This window comes from Ischnura elegans, chromosome 10 (assembly GCF_921293095.1).
Source record: "Ischnura elegans chromosome 10, ioIscEleg1.1, whole genome shotgun sequence".
In the NCBI taxonomy this organism is placed as follows: Eukaryota; Metazoa; Arthropoda; class Insecta; order Odonata; family Coenagrionidae; genus Ischnura; species Ischnura elegans.
This window is the reverse complement of record NC_060255.1, coordinates 49233675-49256820: the sequence shown is the minus strand read 5'-3', so window position 1 is coordinate 49256820 and position 23146 is coordinate 49233675. Positions and strand designations below refer to the sequence as shown.

Below are 23146 nucleotides of genomic sequence, written 5' to 3'. Positions count from 1 at the left end.
TAAAAATTCGCGATAAAAATTAATTTATTACTCTAGATATTTGATGACTATCATATTGCGATCAGAAGATACCAAAAATTAATGTTTCAAAAGTTCTTAAATCAAATAATTGTTGCACAGCCTATATTTTACATTTACTCGAATGAAGTGACGAAATAAAATCCGAAAAATCGCGAAGAAAGAACATGCGAATAAAAATAATTGAATTTCCATAAAAATATTTCAGCTCATGTTTCGCTAGGATGATATAAACAAAAATTCCTGAAAAGAATACTTCGAAAGTTAAAAATTGATTCTCGTTAGCCAAAGGATGATATATGTATTTATCCTTCTTTCCTCTGAAAACCAAATCAAACACGTTTAGAAAACGCTATCTCACTTATATCTTCTTCCAAACAGTACTTTGAGAATCATTCATGAGTAGCGTAAGCCATTGCCATACAATTGCGCAATCGACTCTTTGCTTTTCTTGCGTAGGCAACTGAAGGATAAAGTAGTGCGTTAATCGGGTTCCAGAATAAAGATTCAAAAGTTTCTTTTGCTAATGTACTTATCGGTAGGAAACCTAACACGTGCGTATGCGGAAACCGACTTATTTATTCGCACTCATTAAATATCAGTGGGATTGCATACCTCCCACAAATTACTAATGCCGTTAATATGTTTTCAGTACTTTTGTAACTGCTTATTAATACCATTAAAATTAAATATCCTTATTTATTAAGGTTGCCCCATACTGCATTCGTAGATTTCCCGTTGAAATTTTGCGCTAGCTTAAACAAGATACATAATTGGTTAAAGCTTTCACGGTCAATGGTATTAAGATCCTTTTTTTTTTGGGGTTTACCCGGGTCACAAATTTTTGCAAAAATAATTTGTGACACGGGTAAACCCAAAAAAATAAGGATCTTAAGATATATAATATAAATTAATAAATATGTAAAAGATATGTGTCAGCTCAAGAAGTACATAACATATACGCTTCACGACATGCACAATGAAAAACATGACTTCCCATTTGACGAATGGAGAGCTGCTGTTATAGTAACCTCCATACAGCATCCACAAATGGGTTCGGATTTCGCAAAGAATCTCTGTGTCGAACGAGATTCCCATAAGGCCGTTTTACAAGGGGCACGAAATTGCGCATATTAGACCTGCATTAATATCTCATCATGGCAAGGAATTGCGCGAATGCACGGACGAAATTAGAACGGGCTATTTTGCCAGCTCACGTCCGGATGCATTCTCGCATGCGTTCAAGCAATTCAAGGCTTTACACGACGCAATTTTAACTGCGCCTTTGTACACACGTCAGATTGTGCGATTACGTGTCCCGTGTGCAACGGCCTTCATGCTAGAGATAAAGGCCAACATGTCGCCACTACATCAACCGTGTCAGAACCAAAATACTACTTTATGCTTCAATGAACCTACTTGTAAAGGTAATGAAACTAAAACTATGAGAACAAAAAAACTACCGAACACGTCCGTACGACGAACAATGAAGTATTTAACAATTGCAACTAAACATGAAGAAGAGAAATGCTGAAAATATGTGTCCTAAAATATTTTTCAGCAAATGCTATAAATTCATTCCAAAACTTGGTCCAACAGGAAGATTAATTCTCGCTGTATCAAGCCGAGCTTTCAGATAAGTACCGAAATAAGTACACATTTCAGTTCACCAGCAGCAGCTTTAATCATTTCGGTAGTTTAATGCTGTAGATAAATGTTTCTCATTTGCTAACGCATCTATGATATGAATGAGAAAGCACTTATCGAAATTATTAGGTACTCTTTGATCACTGTCATACACATGAAATAAATTATCTGTCCACGCTTTCCATTGAGAATCATTACGATAAGAACCAGTTTAAAAAATTTTCCGCAATGGCCTTGTGTTAATCATTTTGAACGATGCATTTTTCCATTGGTTTCGTGTTGTATACATCATGCCATTAAATTTGACATTGAAATGGCATACCTTAGACACATAAATATGGGATTGAAACAGAAAATATAGAATTCATCCATAATGACACTTCTAGTTAAACAAACGAATGCAGCGCCAGATTCATAGATGTAATTAATTAAAGGGCTATTTTTGAATGAATTCCAAATAGCTCAAAATAGCGGTAACTGACCCTATTTTTACGTGATTACACTATACTAGAGATTATAAATTCAATATTATAATTTTACATAAAAATCTTACATAAATTAGGTAAAACATTGTTTTATAGCCTATATTTACGGTATTCACGAATTAAAAATTTAATGCAACCTCACTTTCGAACGGATAAAAATATAATTGGGAAGAGGTGAAATTCAAAGCTCCATTTCTTAAGTGTGTAGACAATATCATTCATTTTATCCACGATAGAATCAGATGCACTAAATTTGAATCCGTTCATAGAGATAGGATGTATTTAAGGCATTCCAAATTTAGGTACGGGAATAATACGGGAGCGCAAATATTATGCTGATGTAACATTTTTCTCACTTACGGTAAAACAATTTCAAAACTAACACTACACTTTATCATATTTCGTCTCTTCAAAAAAAATCACCACAGTCATTTTCCAATACTTGATATATGTAATCATAATACAAAAACCTAGTAAGTCTGATCTGGAGCGTAGCGCTTTGCGGCGCGGAAACGTGGACACTTAGGAAGGAGGACGGGAGAAGGCTGGAGGAATTCGAGATGTGGGTGTAGAGAAGAATGGAGAAGGTGAAGTGGACGGAGAGGAGGAGGCACGACGTAGTGCTAGTCATTGTGGTTGAGGAGATGCAGCTTTTAGATGGGATACGGAGGATAAAAGGTGTGGATGGAGGGAGCACTTAACGGGGAGAGGATGTTGAAAACGGCGTCAGAGGGTAGAATGTTAGGTAAACGAGGGAGACGAAGGAAAAGAATAGAATTTTTAGACAGAATGTAAGGGAGTAGGCCTTACAGTGACTTGAAGAGGGAAATGTTTGAACGAAGGGGTGGTTCCCAGAATGTTTCTTAAGTACTCCGTGGAAAACTACCTTAATCGGTGGAATACTTTAATAATAACACAAAAACAAATATTCTAATCACGTTTGGAACATGTCAAGTCTAGCATCAGCTGGTTGTCTGTAATATAATCATTCATATCAAGCATACCAAACCAATTTGCATAAGACTCGCTTATATTTTGAGCAAAATAAAAGACATTGACACATAGCTCAAAAATGTCTGCCATTAGAATTAAGAGGTGATACAAATGGAGCTCATTAGCGCGGCTAAGTGCACATAAACCTAAGCGGACGAATTACTCCCACTGAGATATGATATGAATCACAATGCACTATCGTAATTATTGGGTACTCTACGATCACAGTCATACACGTGGAATTAATTAACTGCCCACGCCTTTCATGAAGAATCATTACGATAGGAATCGGTTGAAAAAATTTCCGAGGCGCGTTTATTGTTTACAATAGAGAGTACCCTTGACAATAATGTCATATCAAATCTAAAAAAATTTCTTCCAAGAAAAACTGCGGTAAGAATTAAATGCCTACGTGTAAAGGCAGACTCGGGTCACCTCTTAAGTACGTCGGGCCGAAAAAAGTATTTTTTCATGATACAAATTTTGTGCGGAATAGTTCTGCAATGATGTATGGGTCTCCGATATGAAATATTTTCAATGCCGGAATTTTATTAAACACTGCCGCCAGAGCCCTAAATGTTATAAGTTTGCGAAAATTCGGGCGAATTTCGGATACAAGTATGGTGACGAAGTCAATTCATCTACACAAAAAACTAACTATACACTATCTAATTAACCCCTCTAACTATACTCTTGCGATGTTTTATCTTCATTTGCCGAGTGAATTACTTGGTACACAAGCAGTTTCTCGGGGTCAATCTACTTCACTATATGTTCTAAATTTACGAATTAAACTGCTATATCAGATAAGATCGAATGACCTCGTCATTTTTAATCCTATAAATATTATCGCATGGCATACGATCGCCCACTGACCTCGGATACATTCATGTTTCTAATAGGCTCGTTTCGGTGGGTCTACATGAAGAACACCGAGAAGATAATGGCGTTTTACACCTTAACCATGAGTGGAATAGCTAGATTTCACGATAAATATCTCTGATTGGATGGCAAGGCTACATCCCAACAGCGAAATTTCTTTGCCACAGTTCTACGACCAGAGGCGGTTTGGGCAGATTGGGGGCCCTCGGCTGCGGCTCACGATGGGGCCCATTTAACCGGGGTCCTCCGGGGGAAATGGATTTGACGCTAGTCTCGCCCTTATAAACTACGTAAAAGTACACAAAAAGAACCAATTTCATCAGAAAATAAACTAAGAAAAGTGAGAATTTCACAGTTTATAAAATTAAATAATGTATATTAGTATATATATTTAGGGATTTACCTCCTTGAAACTGCACTGATAACCAAAAATCCTCTACCTTAACCTTTCCGAATTACCAATTTCAAAAAAATCATCAGGTTCTCTTTTACCTTCTCACACCTTTATCTTATTAATTTCTTCCTTAATATTTTTACACTGACTACTTTGAAAATAAAGCAAATAATTAAAACGTAGAATTTTATAATAGCAAAAAATTTGATCCAAGTAATATGAGTCTCTTTTATTATACCTTTCATATACGCTTCACGACAAACAAGAGAGCAGTGGGGACTCCCTAAGCTCGGAGTTCACGGCGATTGCCTATCAGCCGACATGGCCAAATTGCCCCCGACTACGACAACACGATCCTAGAAAATGCCCATAATTTGAATCTTTCATATGAGCTAATATAGAATTTCCTGAATGTGATAGGGAATTTGCCTTCACCTACGAATATCAGTGAAATAAATGTTTACGTCGCTCTGTAAGTGGTAATTATTCTCATTCTAAGTACAAAAACTATACATAGACATCGACTACAACGAAGTTTAAAAACATGATCACAGAGATCGCATCGCAAAAATGAGGAGGCATCAGTATTAGCTAATGGAACGATTCATCAAAATACTAAAAGGGATGAGTAAATTTTACGCACTTAAGGTTTTACAATCCGCACAGTTCAGACCAGATAATACATCCCCAAGAACAAGACGCGCGACAGTGGATAAGCCCTAGGATGCTACCTGGCGAAGAATTTTTTTTCCAAATCTAGAAGATTCGATGCCGTCCAAACCAATAGGAGCTATTAAACAATACTTGAAGTTGTAAAGGGCTTGTTCCTAATTAAATATGGGAGACATTTTATAATGAAAAGGTGCAAATGAAAAATTACAAATAAGGATAAAATATATTGCATTGCTTATTGCATGCCTGTTTAGCTGGCAGCAACTAGACATTGTTCGGAGCTAGGTTCAAACTGCTATTTTTCCAGGTGCTGAAGGGTAACAAAGGTTAAACCAACTTTCAATTTTTAATTAAACAGGGACTATTTCGATATTCTTACATTCAGAGATTTCGTAGAAATGTGCGACAAGGAATATTATTAAATGACATTAATTAATTCCAGAACGGTAACACATCCCAGTCAAAATTTAAAACAAAAATAAATATTTAAATCTAAGCAGCCTTCGCTTTAAAGTTTTTTTTTCAAAATAATTTGCACTTTCTTTGATTTTCTTAATTAAAAACCACAAAAAAGGAAACTTATCCTTGGCCTCTCATCAATGCAGCTATCTAGTCATCATTTGCACTTATTTCTGAAGCTTTCTCATATACTAGCTTAGCCCTTGCAGCCCTCCGGTCAGCCAAATTTAGTGTCAAACAGTTCATTTACCTTCCTCTCTTCCATCTCTTTTTTGGAATGCAAAAAAAAAACAAAATGCCCACCAAGGCACTTAAGCACAGCAACGGTCAACTACTATTAAGACCTTCAAGGGTGGATCCAGGATTATTTTCTGGGGGGCTAAAGGTCCTGACAAGCAAATGGTTCACGTTTTCCACATTGCTTCAATCATATGAAAAATATATTTACTAGAAAGGAACATTTCACGCCAAAGATGGCGTGTTCCTTTTGAATATTTGAAAGAGATATTGGTCGAATCAACAATATGACCTAAGCGTTTCGATAAAGTACTAATATTCCTTTAATCAGCTAAAATATTGTTTGAATCCTTTATCATCACAATCACTCGCCAAAATCCTACGTCTCCTGGGACATATGCGACCTAGTCAAACATTCCCGCATCGATCGTTTCCCAAATTCATCGTTTATTTCGTCCATCTCCCTGAAAAACGATAGATCGTGGTTCCACTGTAATAACTGTATTATAAATCTAGTCTATTTTTTGAGGGTCAGGGGGGAGGGGCATGTGCCCCCTCCTAAATCTGCCACTCAAGACCTTTATTCTACAAGATTTTCCCTGACCAGAACCAAATTTTCCAGACATTTCCCTGACTTCCAGCATGGATTGTTATTTTCCTGAACAGTATGCACCGTGGGTATGCAATACCTCTTCATGAATAGGGGACCTGGAGGATTTTCCTCAGAAGATTAGAAGAAATAACAAACATGAAATAAATCCCTAAGTATCAATGGCAGCTGAAGCATCTTTCAGGAGGTTGGTATTAGAAATAAGTAGATATGGTACCGCTCATATTAAAATATTTCAAAAATCTATCCCCTAATCGAATTATGTACATACACCATGAATTTAATTCATTAATATAATTTTGTAGATGTCAAGGAAAGATTAGGCATAAAAGTCACCCAAATGAGAGCAAACAATAATGAGCAACATGAGGCCCATATTTTGGGCTGAGAAGTCTGCAAAGGAATGGTGAACTGCTCAGAGAACTCTGCAGCTCAGCAGATCTCGTGAGGTAATCAACTTATGGCTGGTAATGGTTAAGGCCAGCGATATTTTTATCCCTAACAGATGAAGAAGTGGGCAACCCATCAAAAAACACTGTTCCATTCATTTTTGAAACACTATCACAATAGAGAGTAAGAAAAGCTGGTGGACATGTCTATTGCTCTTCATTCACCGAATACCCCAAAAAATAGGCTTCCCGGACACTATTTTCCGGAAAGTCCATTTGAATTTCATTTTTATATAGGTTTTAAGGTAATATTTGTGACAACTTCTGATATTATTGCTTAAATAAATTAATTTTTCATTAGATTATTACCCCATTTAATTGTTTCCCAACATTTTTTCACTGTTCAGCCTGTATTCATATGGTGAAAGTGGTCTGCATTGGTGGACAGTCCCAGGACCCACAGGTATGTTATCAATTTAAAAAACCCACCTAGATGGCTGTATTCAGGATGAATCTAAGATTCTCATGGATTTCATGAGGTGGGGGTGGGTAGAATACAAAAGTCCCGATTGTTAACGTGGAGTGTCACTGGCATGGCTTCACCCAAGATACACCTGAAACCACTCACTCTGATTTAACCAGGTAGTCCCTAGCTAGCACAATGAAATACAATATTCTTGGTTTTCAAAGAAAAGCTCCCTCTTCAAGACATGACCCTGTATAAGACATCTCTCCCTTAGAAGGATTCCAGTTTCTTAACAATCTTTATCATCCAAATTGCCCCCCCTCTCATGGACTCACTCAAGACAGTGAAAGAATAAAGTAAACAAAAATACAACATATGTACAAGTTCCAAATGGGTTCCCGAGAAGGACAGCAAAAGGAAGATCGAACAATATGTGGCTGTAATAATATGTAACAAAACTTCGAAACAATAGTTATATACTATAATGACTCCATTGAAAATTGAGCTTGAAATAATCTACATGCACGAGGACTTCCAGAAAGTCTCCAGTGTCGTTGCCCTACTAGGATTCATCGCTGACAATAAAATTCAAAACACATTCAGAGTAACAACTAAACTACTGAAAATTCTCGCAACAATTCCGATGACAACTACTGAAGGAGAGTGGATTTTTTCAACCCATAAACATGTTAAAACATTCTTACGTAGCCAGATGTAGGAGGACAGGCTCACTGCTTTGGCGATGTTGTCAATTGAAAAAAAGTTCGAGGATGGTATCGAAGGTTTCGATGACAAGGTCATAGAGAAGTTTGCTCGGAAGAAGGAAAGGAGAATGACTTTCACCTACCGTCACTTGTAAAGGTGTGGTTAGAATAATTGTTTTCATTAGCATGCTTATATTATTTCTGTTCATGCAGTTTTAAGGGTTAAGTATCAGTGGTATATCTTGCATACTATGTATTCTATTGCGACGAAATATGATGCTCATGGATTATAATTAACATAACATAAATTAATCAGCACACCCTGGATAAATTATCACCAGCCGCCACTGGGTGGTACATATACGCTGCCGGAAAAAAGAGCCGCAAGGCAGCATGTTGATGGAAAAAGTGGCAGTCCCAGAGCAGATGCATATCTGACGTGTTTGCTTCAGACATTACATAAGCATACGTTAGACAACAGGGGTTAGAAAAAATATTGGGGGGGCCCAAACCAGGGATCTTGCCCCGGGAAATTTTATTAGTATTGAGTTTTAAGTTTTTTAAGCATTTTAGAAGAGCATATGATCGACATTAGAACCCTGATAACTTAAATCTCGATATCTGGACACTCCGGGGAAAATCGACAAGGCTCGGGCCCCCTCAAGCCCCATGGAGTCGGCGCCACTGTTAGAAAACCCAGAGACATATAACTTAACCAAATCATCCATCAGTCAACACAACAGTTACAAAAAGATGGAGACCGTAGCGTAGCTACGGATATTGAAACCAAGTAATGAAATAGCGTATCTAAACTGAGGGATAGCAAACACTATGAGGGAAACAGTGTTTATGATGAATATATTTATCGCTAGCTCTCACGTACCTATTGATGACACAACTCAAAACAAGCTCCTCGAGCTCTAGTTTCTGTCTCCTTCTTTCTCTGATACATCACCAATAACACTCCTAGATGCAGAATTCAAGTTTTCATTCTTGATCTGAAAAATGCTGCGTGATTCTGGCGACAAAAAATAAGAAGGATCGGAGAGACTTTCATCCTCATTATAAGGCACATTTTCTTGACAGCCGCCATAGAGTTTACATTACTAGCCGCCATAGAGTGTAGAGTATTTATGACAGCCGCTATTTCAAAATACGTAACGCTCGCAGCGCAGTTTCCCGCGGGTGAAGTATTAATAAACAGATGAATTGCGATATAGCGATTCAAAACATGGGCGACCTTCCTGGGTGGTAGTTAGCGAAATCCGTCTAATTCGTCATTTATTTGCTGCACGAACCAAGAGCCCTATGTAATGCGATCTTTTATGAAAAAATAAATCAAATTATACTTTTCCATCGAAAGAACTAATACATAATATCCCAATGAGTGGAAATCGTGGTATGGTGGATGAAGTTCTCTTCGAATTTCTTCATGCGGAGTTAGTCTCTTATATACTTGATAATTCCAAAGAATCAAAGGTAATTTGAACATTTATATCTTAAGAACGTATTTTAAATGTTGATTCTAGTAGAGATTCGTTTCAATTTATGTTGTTAATTGCAGAAGGGAGATGTAACAACTTTGGAATATATCGGATTTTCATCTGGATACCGAATGATTGAAAGGTTAGTGAAGAAATCGTTTATGAATATAATCTCTCATGTCCACTTATCATTACTTATGTTCCCGTTTTAGATTGACGAAAGAATGGCCCAGATTTAAGGACGAGTTGGAGACAATGAAATTCATATGCACCGATTTTTGGTCATCAATTTATAAGAAGCAAATAGATAATTTGCGAACAAACCACCAAGGTGTTTATGTCCTGCATGAAAACTCCTTTCGTTTCTTGACAAGGATATCATCGGGTAGGCAGTACTTGGAGACAGCGCCGAAGGTATTTAAATCGTTTACACTCACCTGTGTGATGTGTTGCAAGTATTTCCTCATCTTTGACCTCTGTGTGTTAGGATATACCTGGCCTAAGCATATCAATTTAGTCTTTTTTCTCTCTGTATTAATAAGTAGAAGTAACGTTTTCACTGTATGGTGAACGATTTCTTATCTCTTTGAGGTTTTGCTTAACCTTCATTAGTGGGTTTGATTGCAAATTGTGTTCTGAGAATATAAAAATCTCCCTCCCCCATGAGTTCAGAAGTCTAGCAACTTCTCAGAACCCCCTAAATTTATTATCTTTTCAAGCCTCAGGGTGTTGGGACCTTTAGTTTTGTACTTAATGTTGGAGACTATGAAGCTGTTTTTATTTAACATTCGTAAAGCTCAGGAAATAAAAATTACACCGGAGAGGCACCTTAAAAATGTTAAATTTTTCTAAAAAATTGCTGGATGGGCAAGCATGAAGACATGTCACCACATGTGCAGTGTGGAAAATAACTACTAGCTTCTAAATATTCCTCATTAAAATAATACTAATGACTGTAATGACCAATGCTGAAAATTATGATATAAGAAACACGTAATTTAAATATGTTTTGTTGCTGCAAAGCTGTGAATTTGATGCATCCATAGGTGAACCAGAAAAATATGCCAAAATTCCATTCCTGAGCACCTAAATTATCATTAACATTAAAATAGTTTGAATGCCATTGATCTATGCAGAAATCAATTAGTTAAGTGTACATAAGTTTTAAAGTAGAATGAGCAGTCTAAGAGACATTGTCCATGGATAGTAGTTATCCATTTTAAATATTTATTTCTTTCAGTTTGTTGCATTCACCTGTGGACTCATTAGAGGTGCACTCGCTAACTTAGGCTTGGATTGTACAGTGACAGCTGAGGTGCAGCAAATGCCAGCATGCAAATTCCACATCCAGGTTCAGAAAAACTGAATAAGATTTAATGCGTCTGTCTTGAGCCGGTTAAAAATACATTCCATTGTAATCATTGTGAGTCACTCATTTATTACTTGTTATTAAATATACCAAATTTATAAAATTAGCATTTGATTTTATTCATGCCTATTTATTTACAAATGACTGAGTTGCTCAGTTCAGCCATCATCATCATCTTCAAGGTCTTTGTCATCTATTTCCGAGTCCTTGCTACCACTGTCCCCTTCATCGTCCTCTGAGTCTTCATCCCAGTTATCTGAGTCAGATGACAATGCCCTGACATCATTTCCCATGCTTTCTTCATCTGATGATTCTTAAAAAACAAATGTGATAAAACAATATTTCATTTTATGGCACCTGAAGACATTTAATACACTTATATTACTAGAAGTTAAAAGTGTTATTCTGGAAGTAAAATATATCTACATAGCAAAGTAACTTTGGACCAACTATAATGGTGACAAACGGGAGGCAACCCAAAAACAAGAGGACCCATGTATATTGGAACGCTTTTGTTTCAAATAAAAGATAAAAAGTTAACAATATAATTTCCATGCTGAGGAAGAGCATTGGAGGAATTTTGGATATACGAATGTCTGTTGGATCAAGACAACCTAAAATAGCATTTTCTAATTAGGACAGTCATTAGTAGAGAGAACTTAAATGTATCACATAACACGTACAGCCATCGGTCACAGCTAATTCCGTGCCACTTATATGATGTAACCAATGCAGCGTGCATAGCGGAATGCACACAAAAACTCAAATGGAAAGGATTCAAGTATTAAAACGAAACAAAAAAGAATAACATGTCGGTGCAATGGGCGAATTCATCTAAATGTCCACGGCTGGGAACATGTTAAAATTAACAATTAGCAAGGAAGACATTTATGTTGAGAGATTTTAAAAAAAAACTGTCCCATGTCCCATAAAATTGATTTCACTAATGATGTGCAGTTTTTGCTTTGAGTGATGGAGTAGCTCATTAATTAGTCTACTTCATAATTGGCCTTTGAGCTAATGGCTGAATATTTTGGCTTAATTCTATTCCATTAATACGTTGCCAAGGAACTCTGGATAACATACCATCACAATACAGAAGAGCAGCCTCTTGTACAGGCTCAGCCAGGGAGATTCCTTGATCAGTGAATCCTTCTCGTTTCAACAACAAATCTAGTCGACCCCTAAGCCTCTGAAGATGAGGGAGCAATGGTAGGCGTGTCTCAACAATGGCCATCAATGGAGCAAGTTCTTCACATCCAGTGGCAAGTAGATGTCCTCCATGCACCACCAGAATTACATGCAACCAATTTAATCCTGCAAGAGCTCTGCAATAGACAAAAATGCCATCATTATTCCCTGTAAGGCAACACTCGTAATATCTTAACATAGGTACAGAACTAATAGAAATTCAACTGGGAGTAAAAACTAACACTTCTGTGGCAATCAACTGTAAACAGTATCTTCTGGGACAGTAGTTAATGAATACAGCCATTGGACTATATTAATTCATTACATATATTATTACTGGAAAGCACACGAACAAATTCAACAAAATTGGCTTTAAAAAAAAAAGCAAAATGCATGTGAGTCGGGCTGTGTGGGAATACAGCTTATTATTTATTTTACATTCAATTTAGAAAATATTTGCATCACTGAGTTTGACATAAAATTACAAATATTTTAAAAATCCAAATGATTACTTTTTCTAAAAAAAACATTGTTCCAGTATTTAGTTAATTTGCAGACTTTTCCACCACAAAAAACCATTATCTTCGGATTCAGAAGATTGCTCTTTTGCAAAAAATTCCCTCATTTTTATATTCTTCTCTCTCTCCATGGAGAGTCATGTAATCCAATATGATCATCATATGCTTTTTATTTACCCTCATCCTGTGAGTCTCATTGCAAGAATAATGTAATTGTTTATTGAAACAACTCACTACTGTACCTAGAGACATAAAGAGGAACTTCAGATATTTAAAATGGCAGATCACTTTATATATGATTGATTACAAACGATTCCACCATCTTTGACATGTTCTTACTAAAATAAACATAGTAATTACGATGCAGACAGTGAAAATAGCTGTTCTTGCCAGGGTTTTCCCCTGGAAACATAATTATTACAAGCATTTTCATTACCTGTCGCTCCAACATCAGATTCACCTTAGAAATTTGTTATACCACTCATTTGAGCGAGTTTTCTCCCATCCGATCAGGAGAAACAGTTTTCTCTACCCAGTTACTGACTTGGGCCAGGAGAAAACTTAGGGCGAGAACTCTTTCTCTTAAACCAAGCGCCTAAAGTTACAGACTTACCCTCCTGGCCCCCTGTGTAGCCACTATCAAGGACAATGACCCCTTACTCCATTCCTCTTTCTCCTATCATATCCTGATCCTTCTCCCACCCAGCAGCCCCATGGCCTATGCCTCTTACCCACGACATTCACTCAGAAGCTCTCTCCCTTTGGGGGAGAAATGCATGATTCGTCCCTCCCGGTAGAGGGAGCAAGTTTCCAACCAAAGAAAGAATAGAGATAGCTCTAGAGGGATAAGTATGAAGACAGGCTCTTAGGTGAAAATTAAACCACTAAGATAACCATATTTTCCGCAATGCAACTAAAAAATAGGAATTTGGAAAATTCAGGAAAACTTTCTTTTCTCTAGACCATTCCATTATTTAGATTTCCGGATTATTGATCTTATGCTACAGTAGTATCATTAGCACTTTGGGGTGTGATTAAAAGAGTGAATAAATCAGTCAATCTTGACATCTTGCATTATAATAAAGACTACATTTAATACTCAGTAGTCTGCTGTCGTACGATGCTTCAGTTCCATGAAATTCTAACAGCAAGTCAAAGAAAAGGAAAATTAATTCCAGAAATAAAATTAACCTATTACACTTACAGATTCCCTTTCTTCTGAATAAGCTGGGTGAGCTCTCGTACAAGAGGTACCACAGCCGATACAGGAAGCCTCATAACAGTATTCCTAATCCACTGTATTCCGTTACATTCCTTTTTCATGAATATACTATGAAGAATGGACTTGTCTTTACTATGCAGCCCCTAGAAATAAATAAAAATTGTTGCTGTGATTCATAATGAAACATACATTCTAACCAAAAACAGAGGATGAATCCTACAGAGTAAACCAATTTAAATTTGTATACTGCCTGTGAGGGTATGTCCCTTATCATAGACTGCCCTCTGATGACAACACTGACAAATAATGAATGAGAGAGACAGTACAGAAGAATAATGACTCAGTTGGATGCAAAATTTTCAAAACGATCAGAATATTATGGCTGAGGTGAGGTCAAATTTTGCTATTAAGTTTTTAACCAATTTTTAAAAATCTCATAGGGAAAGATAACGTTTACCACCAAAGTTTTTTTGAGACTGTTCCACAATTCCAGTCATACAAATCCAAAAATTAAACTCGAACTAAACAAATTTCAATAAGAACCTGATCTTTTCTGCTGCAATTTGGCAGGGTCAGACATTGTGCAATCAATCAGATACGAATCTTTTGCAAATGGAGATGACAAGGTTTGAACATAATACATAATTGATTATTACACACCTGTAGCAATAGTTGTGCAGAATGCTCAGCCATTGGAGGTTTTTCATTTCCAGAGATTTTTCGGCTACTCAATAACGCAAGATTGCTCAACCTTTCTTCCATTGGCAACTGTGCTTCTATTTGTTTATCATCATCATGCTTCCTGCGGTTTTTTCCAGGGATAGAACCACTCTGCACAGCAGACAGATAGTTGGCATCAACTTGCTCTGGGATTTTGACCTAAACGACAAAATTGGAAACAATGTAATCAGAAGTATAAGTAAAAGTCAATGAAAGTCTAAAGCCACCATTTCTTCAGACACAAATTAGAAACTGAAAACTTATCAAGAACAAGACCAAGATGAATTATGTGGAATTCATCTAGCACAGGGGTCTCCAATTTACTAGCCCATGAGGGCCACATTCCAAGTTCCGAATCGCCCCGCGGGCCAGATAGCAAATTTGCCGATAACTGAAGTATCCGATGGCATATTTCTTATTTACGAACAGTTGAAGGCGAATTTGACATGCAGTACAGCGCTGCAATGTTCCTAGCAGCATTTTAAAACTATATGCAAGCTAGTGATTATTTTGATATCTAAAAATAATTCATAAACTTGGTCCAACAATCAAGTTCAATCCTGAAAAGTGAGTGATTTCCTCTGTCGTATCCATGTGGTCTTTCAGAGAAATGAAAGTGTTTTCTTTGGTATCTTGGGAATGCAGCCCAGATGCGTGTCTGTGTCCATCAGGTTGTTCAATTTAAGATTAACGTCAATATAAAAATTATTACAATTTTCAATTGACAAGGCTCAAATGTCTATCCCAAAAAAGAGACCATGTCCATTGATACATCCATTCCTCCCAACAAGTTTCCACATTCTCTTTCTGCATTGACCAGACACCGTTGGGGCTGTGTTCTTTGTTTTCAGCTGCGACTTTCAGTCAACTCCCTTCTTATATATTGAGCAATAACACCCATTCCAGCTGAAAACAATTAGGATCCAACTTTGGAAAAATTGAAAACTACATCCCTCAATGCATATATTAATAGGTCATATAAATCCTCAACATTTAAGGGAATGGAAAAAGGAGTCATATTTTTACATATTATTAAAACAACATAACTTGAAGAGAAAAATAAACAAACTTTTAAAAAGCAATATGATATAAAACCACAAAATTGAACACCCATCAAATATTAAAGTTACCTAATAAGAATGATAATTTTGATATTTTAGAAAAATATTAACATTAAAATAAATGGAGGTCACTATACAGACAGATTTTAAAATTGAGCACATAAGTAATCAGGGTTCTAACTACATTATAAAATTCACGGTTTTTTCCAGGTTTTCACGGTATAAATGCCATCAAATTCACGGTTTGTAGAAAAAACATTTTAGGCAGAAATATTGATCACGTAACAATCATCGGCCGCACGTTAACTATAAATGTAACAAACGCAACAGATGCCTTGAATGCAAACGCAGCAATGACAGTGCTATCTCTCATGACGTCACCTATCGTTAGCAAAATTCAGGTCTGGCGAAAGGGTGTAAGTGGGAAAATGAAGAGAGAAGGGTGGCAGGGAAGTGAAGAAGTGCCTGATTTTTTGCCAGGATTAACGTCTTCCAATCGCAGGCTGAAGGTCAATGTACCGTCATGGCACACGGACCAATTAATAATAGCGCTTCGAATACACGTGTGCAGAAAAATGCGTGGACAGAATCTACACTTGACTCGGCCTTGAAACATGATCGGATTATCGATTTTTCTTTTAATCTGTCTATCGTAATTATACAATCAAGTTTGAGAGATTTTTAAGGTTTTAAGACGAAATTCACGGCTATTTCCAGGTTTTTTCACGGTAGACGAAATTCACGGCTTATTCACGGTTTTAAAGGTTTTCACGGTTGAGTGGGAACCCTGGTAATATTGCATCACCAAATGAGATAAGGCATATAAAAGAATTTTTAGACAATTTAATACTTAAATCACTTGAGTCGAGCCAAATCTACGTTGTCAAACAGCTAGGTCAATGATAATCATTTCCAGCAAGGGTCAAAAATGTTTTACAAACACATACCTTAGAAATGGAAACTTCTTTTTCTTGCTTTTTCTTCAAGTCCCGAACCAGGTTTAACTGAGACGTTGAAGCATTCATGGGCTATCAAAGAAAAATAAATCATGATTCAAAGCAAATCAAAGAAATAACACCACTTGAAATTATTTTAAAGCTACCTTATATAGTCAGAAAAAATTCAAATCAAGCTCAAAGTAACTTAATTACTTACCAACTTTTCAAAAGAAAGAACATTGCTACTTGAACCATAAGCTATTAAGATAGTTCCATCATTATCTATGTGAGCTCCAATTATGGGAACAGGGTTCTGGCCATCTTGTACAGTTACAGTCAATATTGATTTTATAGGCTTAGGGTATATTCTGAAAAGTAAGAAATGTAAATTAATAAAATACTTCAGAGATGGGAAGTCCCAAGATATTTTTCAGTGTGACCACTAAAAATATCAAACAAACTCCCAGACTAACCAGAATATTTTCACCTTGAAAATTTGGGCGATGGAATGGAAAGATGATTTTTGAACAAAAATAATTTTCCTAGAGCAGCCATTTTCTCATACATTTACAATAGAAAATGCAAATGTTGTCACCCACTTTTCCATGAGTAGGTGACATCGTTACAGTTCTGATTCAATAACTGGTTCAGGGAGATCACTCATAGATGGAAAGAAACACTCAGAAGAGTGGAAACAACTACTGGAGGCATTAAGGAAGGTCGATGGGCAGCTGAGACCAACTCAGAGGGAGCTCGCCAAATCATCAACTTATCTGCAATAGGGCCAAGGCTGTCAAATTTTCACTCTAGATAGCTGAAGTAGTATGTTAAAAATTAAGAAACAGAAAACTTAGGGTATCTTTATTTAACCAACTCAAATGCAATCAAAAGTAAAAAGAAAATGGTGAACACGCCCATTTTCCAGACTGTTTGATGAAGTGCATTTATGATGTAAACGAATATTCACCTATACAGGAGATAAAAATGGACATCTTGTCTACAATACTATGGCATTTGAAGCATAAGTGACCCAATCAGGAAAATACTTCCTGCTGTATCTATACAATGGTACAGTTCGCTGGAATAGGCACCCTCTTCAATACAACATGCTGTATCCCTTGGATACACCTCAGAGCAAGACAAAAATACATTGAATAAACAGTTGCAAACTTGAGAGGGATAGCTATAATTTTACCTAAGAATTTAAAAATGCAACTGGCTGGCAACACAAAACCTAATTGCTCAAATGCTAATTGTCAGCAAACTAATGCCAAAGTTCTGTTTGAATTCACAGCCATAAGAAGTAATTGCCAAAAAATTATAAAACATTGTTACATACCCATTGATACAATGGCGATAACACTGAAGTACTCCAGTAATGGTCACAACTGCAAGACTTGTGCTCGGGTCTTCCGCAGTAGGGTGTCCAACACTCAAATACTCAGGGGAGTCCATGACAGCAAAAGTTGCACAAGAATTTTTCTCAGGGCTTTCATAATCCAATATCCTGAAAATTATCAATCAATGCTGCTTTAAAGAAAGGGGACAACAGTAAATCTAACCATACCCCTAAATTCAAATGTGCTGTGTCACATGGTTATGACCAAAGAATTGATAGTCTTTCCACACAAGACATTAAAAGTAACCAAGTTTATTATTGAATATATCATAAAGGCTTTCGAACTTTATGACTACTGTTACCACCAGAAAATGCTTTGCATAAAATGTTCCATCAGCAAACTATACCTCACTGATCTAATGACCATTCTGCCGATGGGAGAGCGTCTGAAATGTTGCTAAGCCTGTTTTGCCAGGGGCCCAAGTCAGGGCAAACCTAGGCATAGATTTAGACGCAGAAGAAATTAGCCATACAAGACATTTAACTGCAAAAACTCGTGTGATAATGCAGGAATAAAAACTTTATCAATCTAATTCCACACTTGTGTTTACACACTCCATATCACAGAGTCATTTTAGGTCTAAAAGGCAGTGCACAGATATACGGTCTAAGCACCTCACTAGCCACCAGGCATTGAATGAGAAATTCAACCCTACAGCTAAATTACTCTTGTCTGTCTTTAGAAATTTATTATAGACTACATTCATTTAAATACATCTACTAAACCAAGACTGAAAATCGTCACCATGTTTATAGTACTATTTCATAAGTTTCCCCATAGACAACCATTTTCTTAAACACACATTCATGGATGAATTTTCTACATGAATGCTTCTGGGTTGTCTAGGAAACATTGATGTCCTTCTGAGTGAAGAGTAACTTATGACTAACTTCTTTTACATTTAGAGAAAAAATATTCAAAATATTAATTAAGAATAGTTTACCATGCACTGACAACACGTTCTTCTTTGGAGGAACTCAGGAAATGAGGCCTCCCATCTTTTACAGCAGGGATGTACTTCAACTGACTGATGCTATTGGCATGCCCAGTAAAGGTTTTCAGAATTTCTTTGTTATCAACATCCCACCATTGGACAGCTGAACTCCCAGCCAAAATTGATTCTCCATCCTCTAAGTCCAATACACTTTTTATTGCCCGACTTCCAGCTTTCCACTTTCTGAAATTGACGACAGTAGACTGATTAGTTGTCACAATTGTTACACCAGACACGTTCATATTATTCTTTAACACACATGATAACAGCATTCATTTAAGCTTAGGAAATCATAATAACTTTAAAGTATTTACCTTTTAATAGCTCTCTGATTGACATCCCACTCCACCAACAACTTATCATCGCCACAACTAAAAAGACTGTTCCTTTTCGCACTATAAGAAAGATCGTTCACGGTTTTCGAATGACCATCACTCAGCTTCCCAATGGCACTCCCTGACGCGACACAGTATAAAATTATACTACCTTTGGTAGTTCCCAAAGCCAGTACATCGCTAAAATTATCATTTGCGTCCGATTTCCTCTTCTTTTTCCGGGACGAGGGAGAAAGAACCTTTTCGCCGCCAGCATCATCCTGGAATCATAGGGAAATGGAATGATTAATTACAGTTCCTTCTGAGCATTGTTCATGAAATTTGGTCTGAAGCATCTAAAAAGGAACGATTGTTGACAAAACTTTTGGTTCGGGCGTACCGGTACTCCAAACTGACTTGAACGAGTAATTTAGAATGAATAAGTTCAGTTAACTCTTAGATTTCGTCTTTAAATTCCTAATCAAAACGTTATTTGCAAGGATAATTGGAATCTACAGCTAATGCACTCACGGTAGGAATGACGATCCATGAAATACAGGAGAGTTGATCCGATAGATGCTGGCCTGGAATGTACTCCTGCTTCAACGTACTCGTGGATGTCTCCCATATTTTTAATTTTCCATCCACTGTGCAACATGCGAAATATTTCCCATTCTTGGAAAACGATGAGTATCCCCGAATCGCCATAACAACAAATTCACAAACATACAACAAAAACCATGCGGCCACGGCCAATGTGGCCCATGCGGAAACCACGGGAAAAACCTCGAGATGATAAATGAGATTTAAATAACTAAGCTAAACACATATTTTGTCTATAGATTTAAAAATTCGAGTTTTAGTCTGATAAAATCCCCTTAAACTTGAAGACAGAACCTTTTAACACAAAGTAACCTGCATGAGCCCGACCAGCCAGACGAATGAAAAGTGGCCCGTAAAATGGCGGTAGGTTTAAACTCTGTTGAGAAGCAAATACTCCTCTAACTACTCACAAAACTGAGAACCTCTTAAGCATTTTCATCATATCATAGATAATAAGATAAATAGATATACAATAAAAAAATATTATTTTTGTTACAGACATCGCATTTCTTCAGTTAATTAAAAATTTATACATTTTTCAACAAACTTGGTAAAAATGTGTTGAGAAAGATATTTTCCTCAGCCAAGAATCTTCATTTTATAATGTTCTCCGTGCAATGACATGATAGCCTGTATTTCTCTAGATTTCACATGATAGGGTAAAGTGGATGCTGGCTGTAACGTACCTTACAGAATCAAGTCATCATCAATACTATGTAATCTACTATGTGGATTGATTGAGAACATATAACATTTCCAAAAATTTTATAAATCTTTATCTTCCGTTGCCCTTTGAAGATCTTATATCTCTCTAAAAGATGGAACTAAAAAAACATGGAACAAAAAACTAAGCTTTTAAGCATAAATTTAGGCACAACATTTCTTAATAAATTTATCAATATATCATGCAAAACATGACCACATTTATCTGACTTTCAAAACGTAGATTACTTAGAAATAAATAGAAGTTGAACAGCAAATTACCTATCCCTCCTGTCTTCCATAGCAAGAGCTGAAAGAATCACTATATCTGCCAGTGGATCACATGGTCATATTACCCACTCGGAAAATAGATATCTATATATTGTCTATTTTCATCTATGAATAGACGTATCTAATAGATATCTATTAGACATCTATTAGATGTGCAGGTGACAAGGGGCGATTTTGGATACATCTCCGAAAGTGTGTTTTAAAACGCGATTCATGAGCTATGGAAGCGATATAACATTTGATTTAGGGACAATTTTTTTGGTTCCTTACTGGAGTGATGGCGGACTTAGAAAATTTTGCGACGCGTAGAACGATGCGTGGCGACTATGCCAACTGTATCTATATATTGTCTATTTTCATCTATGAATAGATGTATGATTCCAGTTTGCCTTAGTTTGGCTGTAATTAATTTATTTCCGAGTGTTATTTTAACAATTGTTATAATATTTCAAAAAAGCACAATTCTTCAACAAGATCTGCTGGTGTAGTGGTGAGCACGTTTGGCTACGGAGTGGGGAACACAACTTCAATGCCATGTCGTGGTATTTTTTTTGTAGTTTTCATTTTGATCATACGGCGACAATTTTTTCATTAATGTTAATTGCATCAAGCATAGGCATGAGAAAATTTTTTATAGATATAGATAAGTATAAAACAGATAATTAAATATCTAATAGACAACTACAGTAGACATCTAATAGACATCTACAGTAGATGTCTAATAGACATCTACCGTAGATATCTATTAGAACTGCTGCTATTTTGACAATAATATATCTAATAGATATCTATGATAGATGTCTATTAGATAACTATTTATCTATCTGTAGATATCTATTAGATATCTAATAGATGTTTATTTTCTGTGTGGGTATTGAGATAACCATGTGTAATGCAAATGTATGTGATTTTATTGATTAATAAATAATAAATCTACTAAATAAACTAAAATAATGCTACATAATAAACTCTCAATTTGGGCTTCAACCATGAAAAATGTCAGTTGCCAACTACTCTGTAAGGAGCGTGAAATTGTTTGAGAGGCCAAAGGTGGCTTGATGGCCATTGGTCACCAACTACTTTGGTAAGATTATCCACCTCGCTGTGGACATTTTGATGGAAGGTCCCATCTTGGCTCAAAAATAAATTATTTTTTAATATACCTAAATTTAACCTTTTCCCTACTGTACACGTATATATACGTGTGGACGTTTCCTGACCCGGGAGACGACGGGCGTATATATACGTGTGAGATTTTCCCGGCCAGGATATCGAAAGCCGTATATATACGTTTTCTAGCTCTCCCCCTTTTAGGACGGTCGTGGGTTTACGACGTCTTTGTCTCGGGACCCAACGCTTCGGGGTTTAGGATTAACCCTCAGAATCCGGGTGCAGGTACCCGGACCCTTCGTCTTTTAGACCCCCTCTCAGCGGTACCGGGCAGCGGTCATTCAATTGTTTATACAGTCAATTTTCGAAATAAAAATTTGTTCATTTCTCAAGAAATATACACTAAGAATTGAATTATTTGTCTTTTGAGTAGCGTTTACAATTTTTAAACGAAATTCTACGACAAATATTAACTTATATCTCGAGTTATGTATAAACATCGACATGGAAATTGCTGCTGCGTTAAATGCGTTAATAATGGCCTTAGAACTTTGTTTAAAAGTTGGCAATGCTCAGATAAAAATGAGGAATTCAATTCAAAGTCTGCAATTTACGTGCAAGCAACAATTATCCATGTGCCAAATACATATGAACAATACATAAGTTGACTGCGAACCAATGCCGCAGGTATGGTCGTAAACCCGGAAAGGAGGGAGCATAACTGCTCTCGGAGTCCGAGATAATGCGAAGTGCCTGCGTGGAGGGGTCGAAAAAGGTTCAGCAAGACCCTTCTTAACGAATGCCCTCCAAAAATGCTCCATACCACGAGAAAGAAGTCTCCTGGGGGTCAGTACAGCAGTCATGCTAAGACAAAAACTCCGCCGCCTTGAAAGGGTTAATGTAAACATGGAAGGCACACATAAGAGAATCATACGGAGTTAGGCCCCCTAATACGAGGCAAATTATTTTTACCCTTTCCCTACTAATGACAAAATATGCAGCTAGGGACACTGTAGGGATGTTTCTTGTCCCGGGAGATGAAAGCTGCAAATTTTCCAGTGTACTTAGAGCTATGCCATTCCCATGACATGATATTCCGGAAGAAGGTCTTAATTCTCTTGAGAGGTGAGAAATACCTCCATAACACAGGGTAGTGCTCTTTGATGTGCAGCACACAATTTACTAAGTGAGAATATGTGCAAAACCACATTTTCTACCTGCTAATAGAATACCTGAGAATTTTCATTAAGTTTTGTTTTTACAGTATGTGACA

General features: G+C 36.7%; 2 protein-coding genes across 2 annotated transcripts; one reads left to right on the top strand and one right to left on the bottom strand.

Moving 5' to 3' along the window:
* Positions 1-9159: 9159 nt before the first annotated feature.
* Positions 9160-10915, top strand: LOC124166728 (trafficking protein particle complex subunit 6b). The gene is made up of 4 exons (XM_046544391.1): positions 9160-9435; positions 9521-9582; positions 9653-9854; positions 10681-10915. Exons 1-4 carry the CDS (start codon positions 9340-9342, stop codon positions 10804-10806), a joined length of 486 nt encoding a protein of 161 aa, XP_046400347.1. The 5' UTR covers positions 9160-9339; the 3' UTR covers positions 10807-10915.
* On the bottom strand, positions 10859-19974 carry LOC124166727 (WD repeat-containing protein 43). Its single transcript, XM_046544390.1, has 10 exons — positions 19699-19974; positions 19168-19448; positions 18803-19036; positions 17799-17966; positions 16677-16827; positions 16469-16549; positions 14401-14619; positions 13723-13883; positions 11896-12137; positions 10859-11122 (listed from the first exon to the last, which is right to left on the bottom strand). Exons 1-10 carry the CDS (start codon positions 19873-19875, stop codon positions 10968-10970), a joined length of 1869 nt encoding a protein of 622 aa, XP_046400346.1. The 5' UTR covers positions 19876-19974; the 3' UTR covers positions 10859-10967.
* Between the last annotated feature and the right edge of the window lie 3172 nt (positions 19975-23146).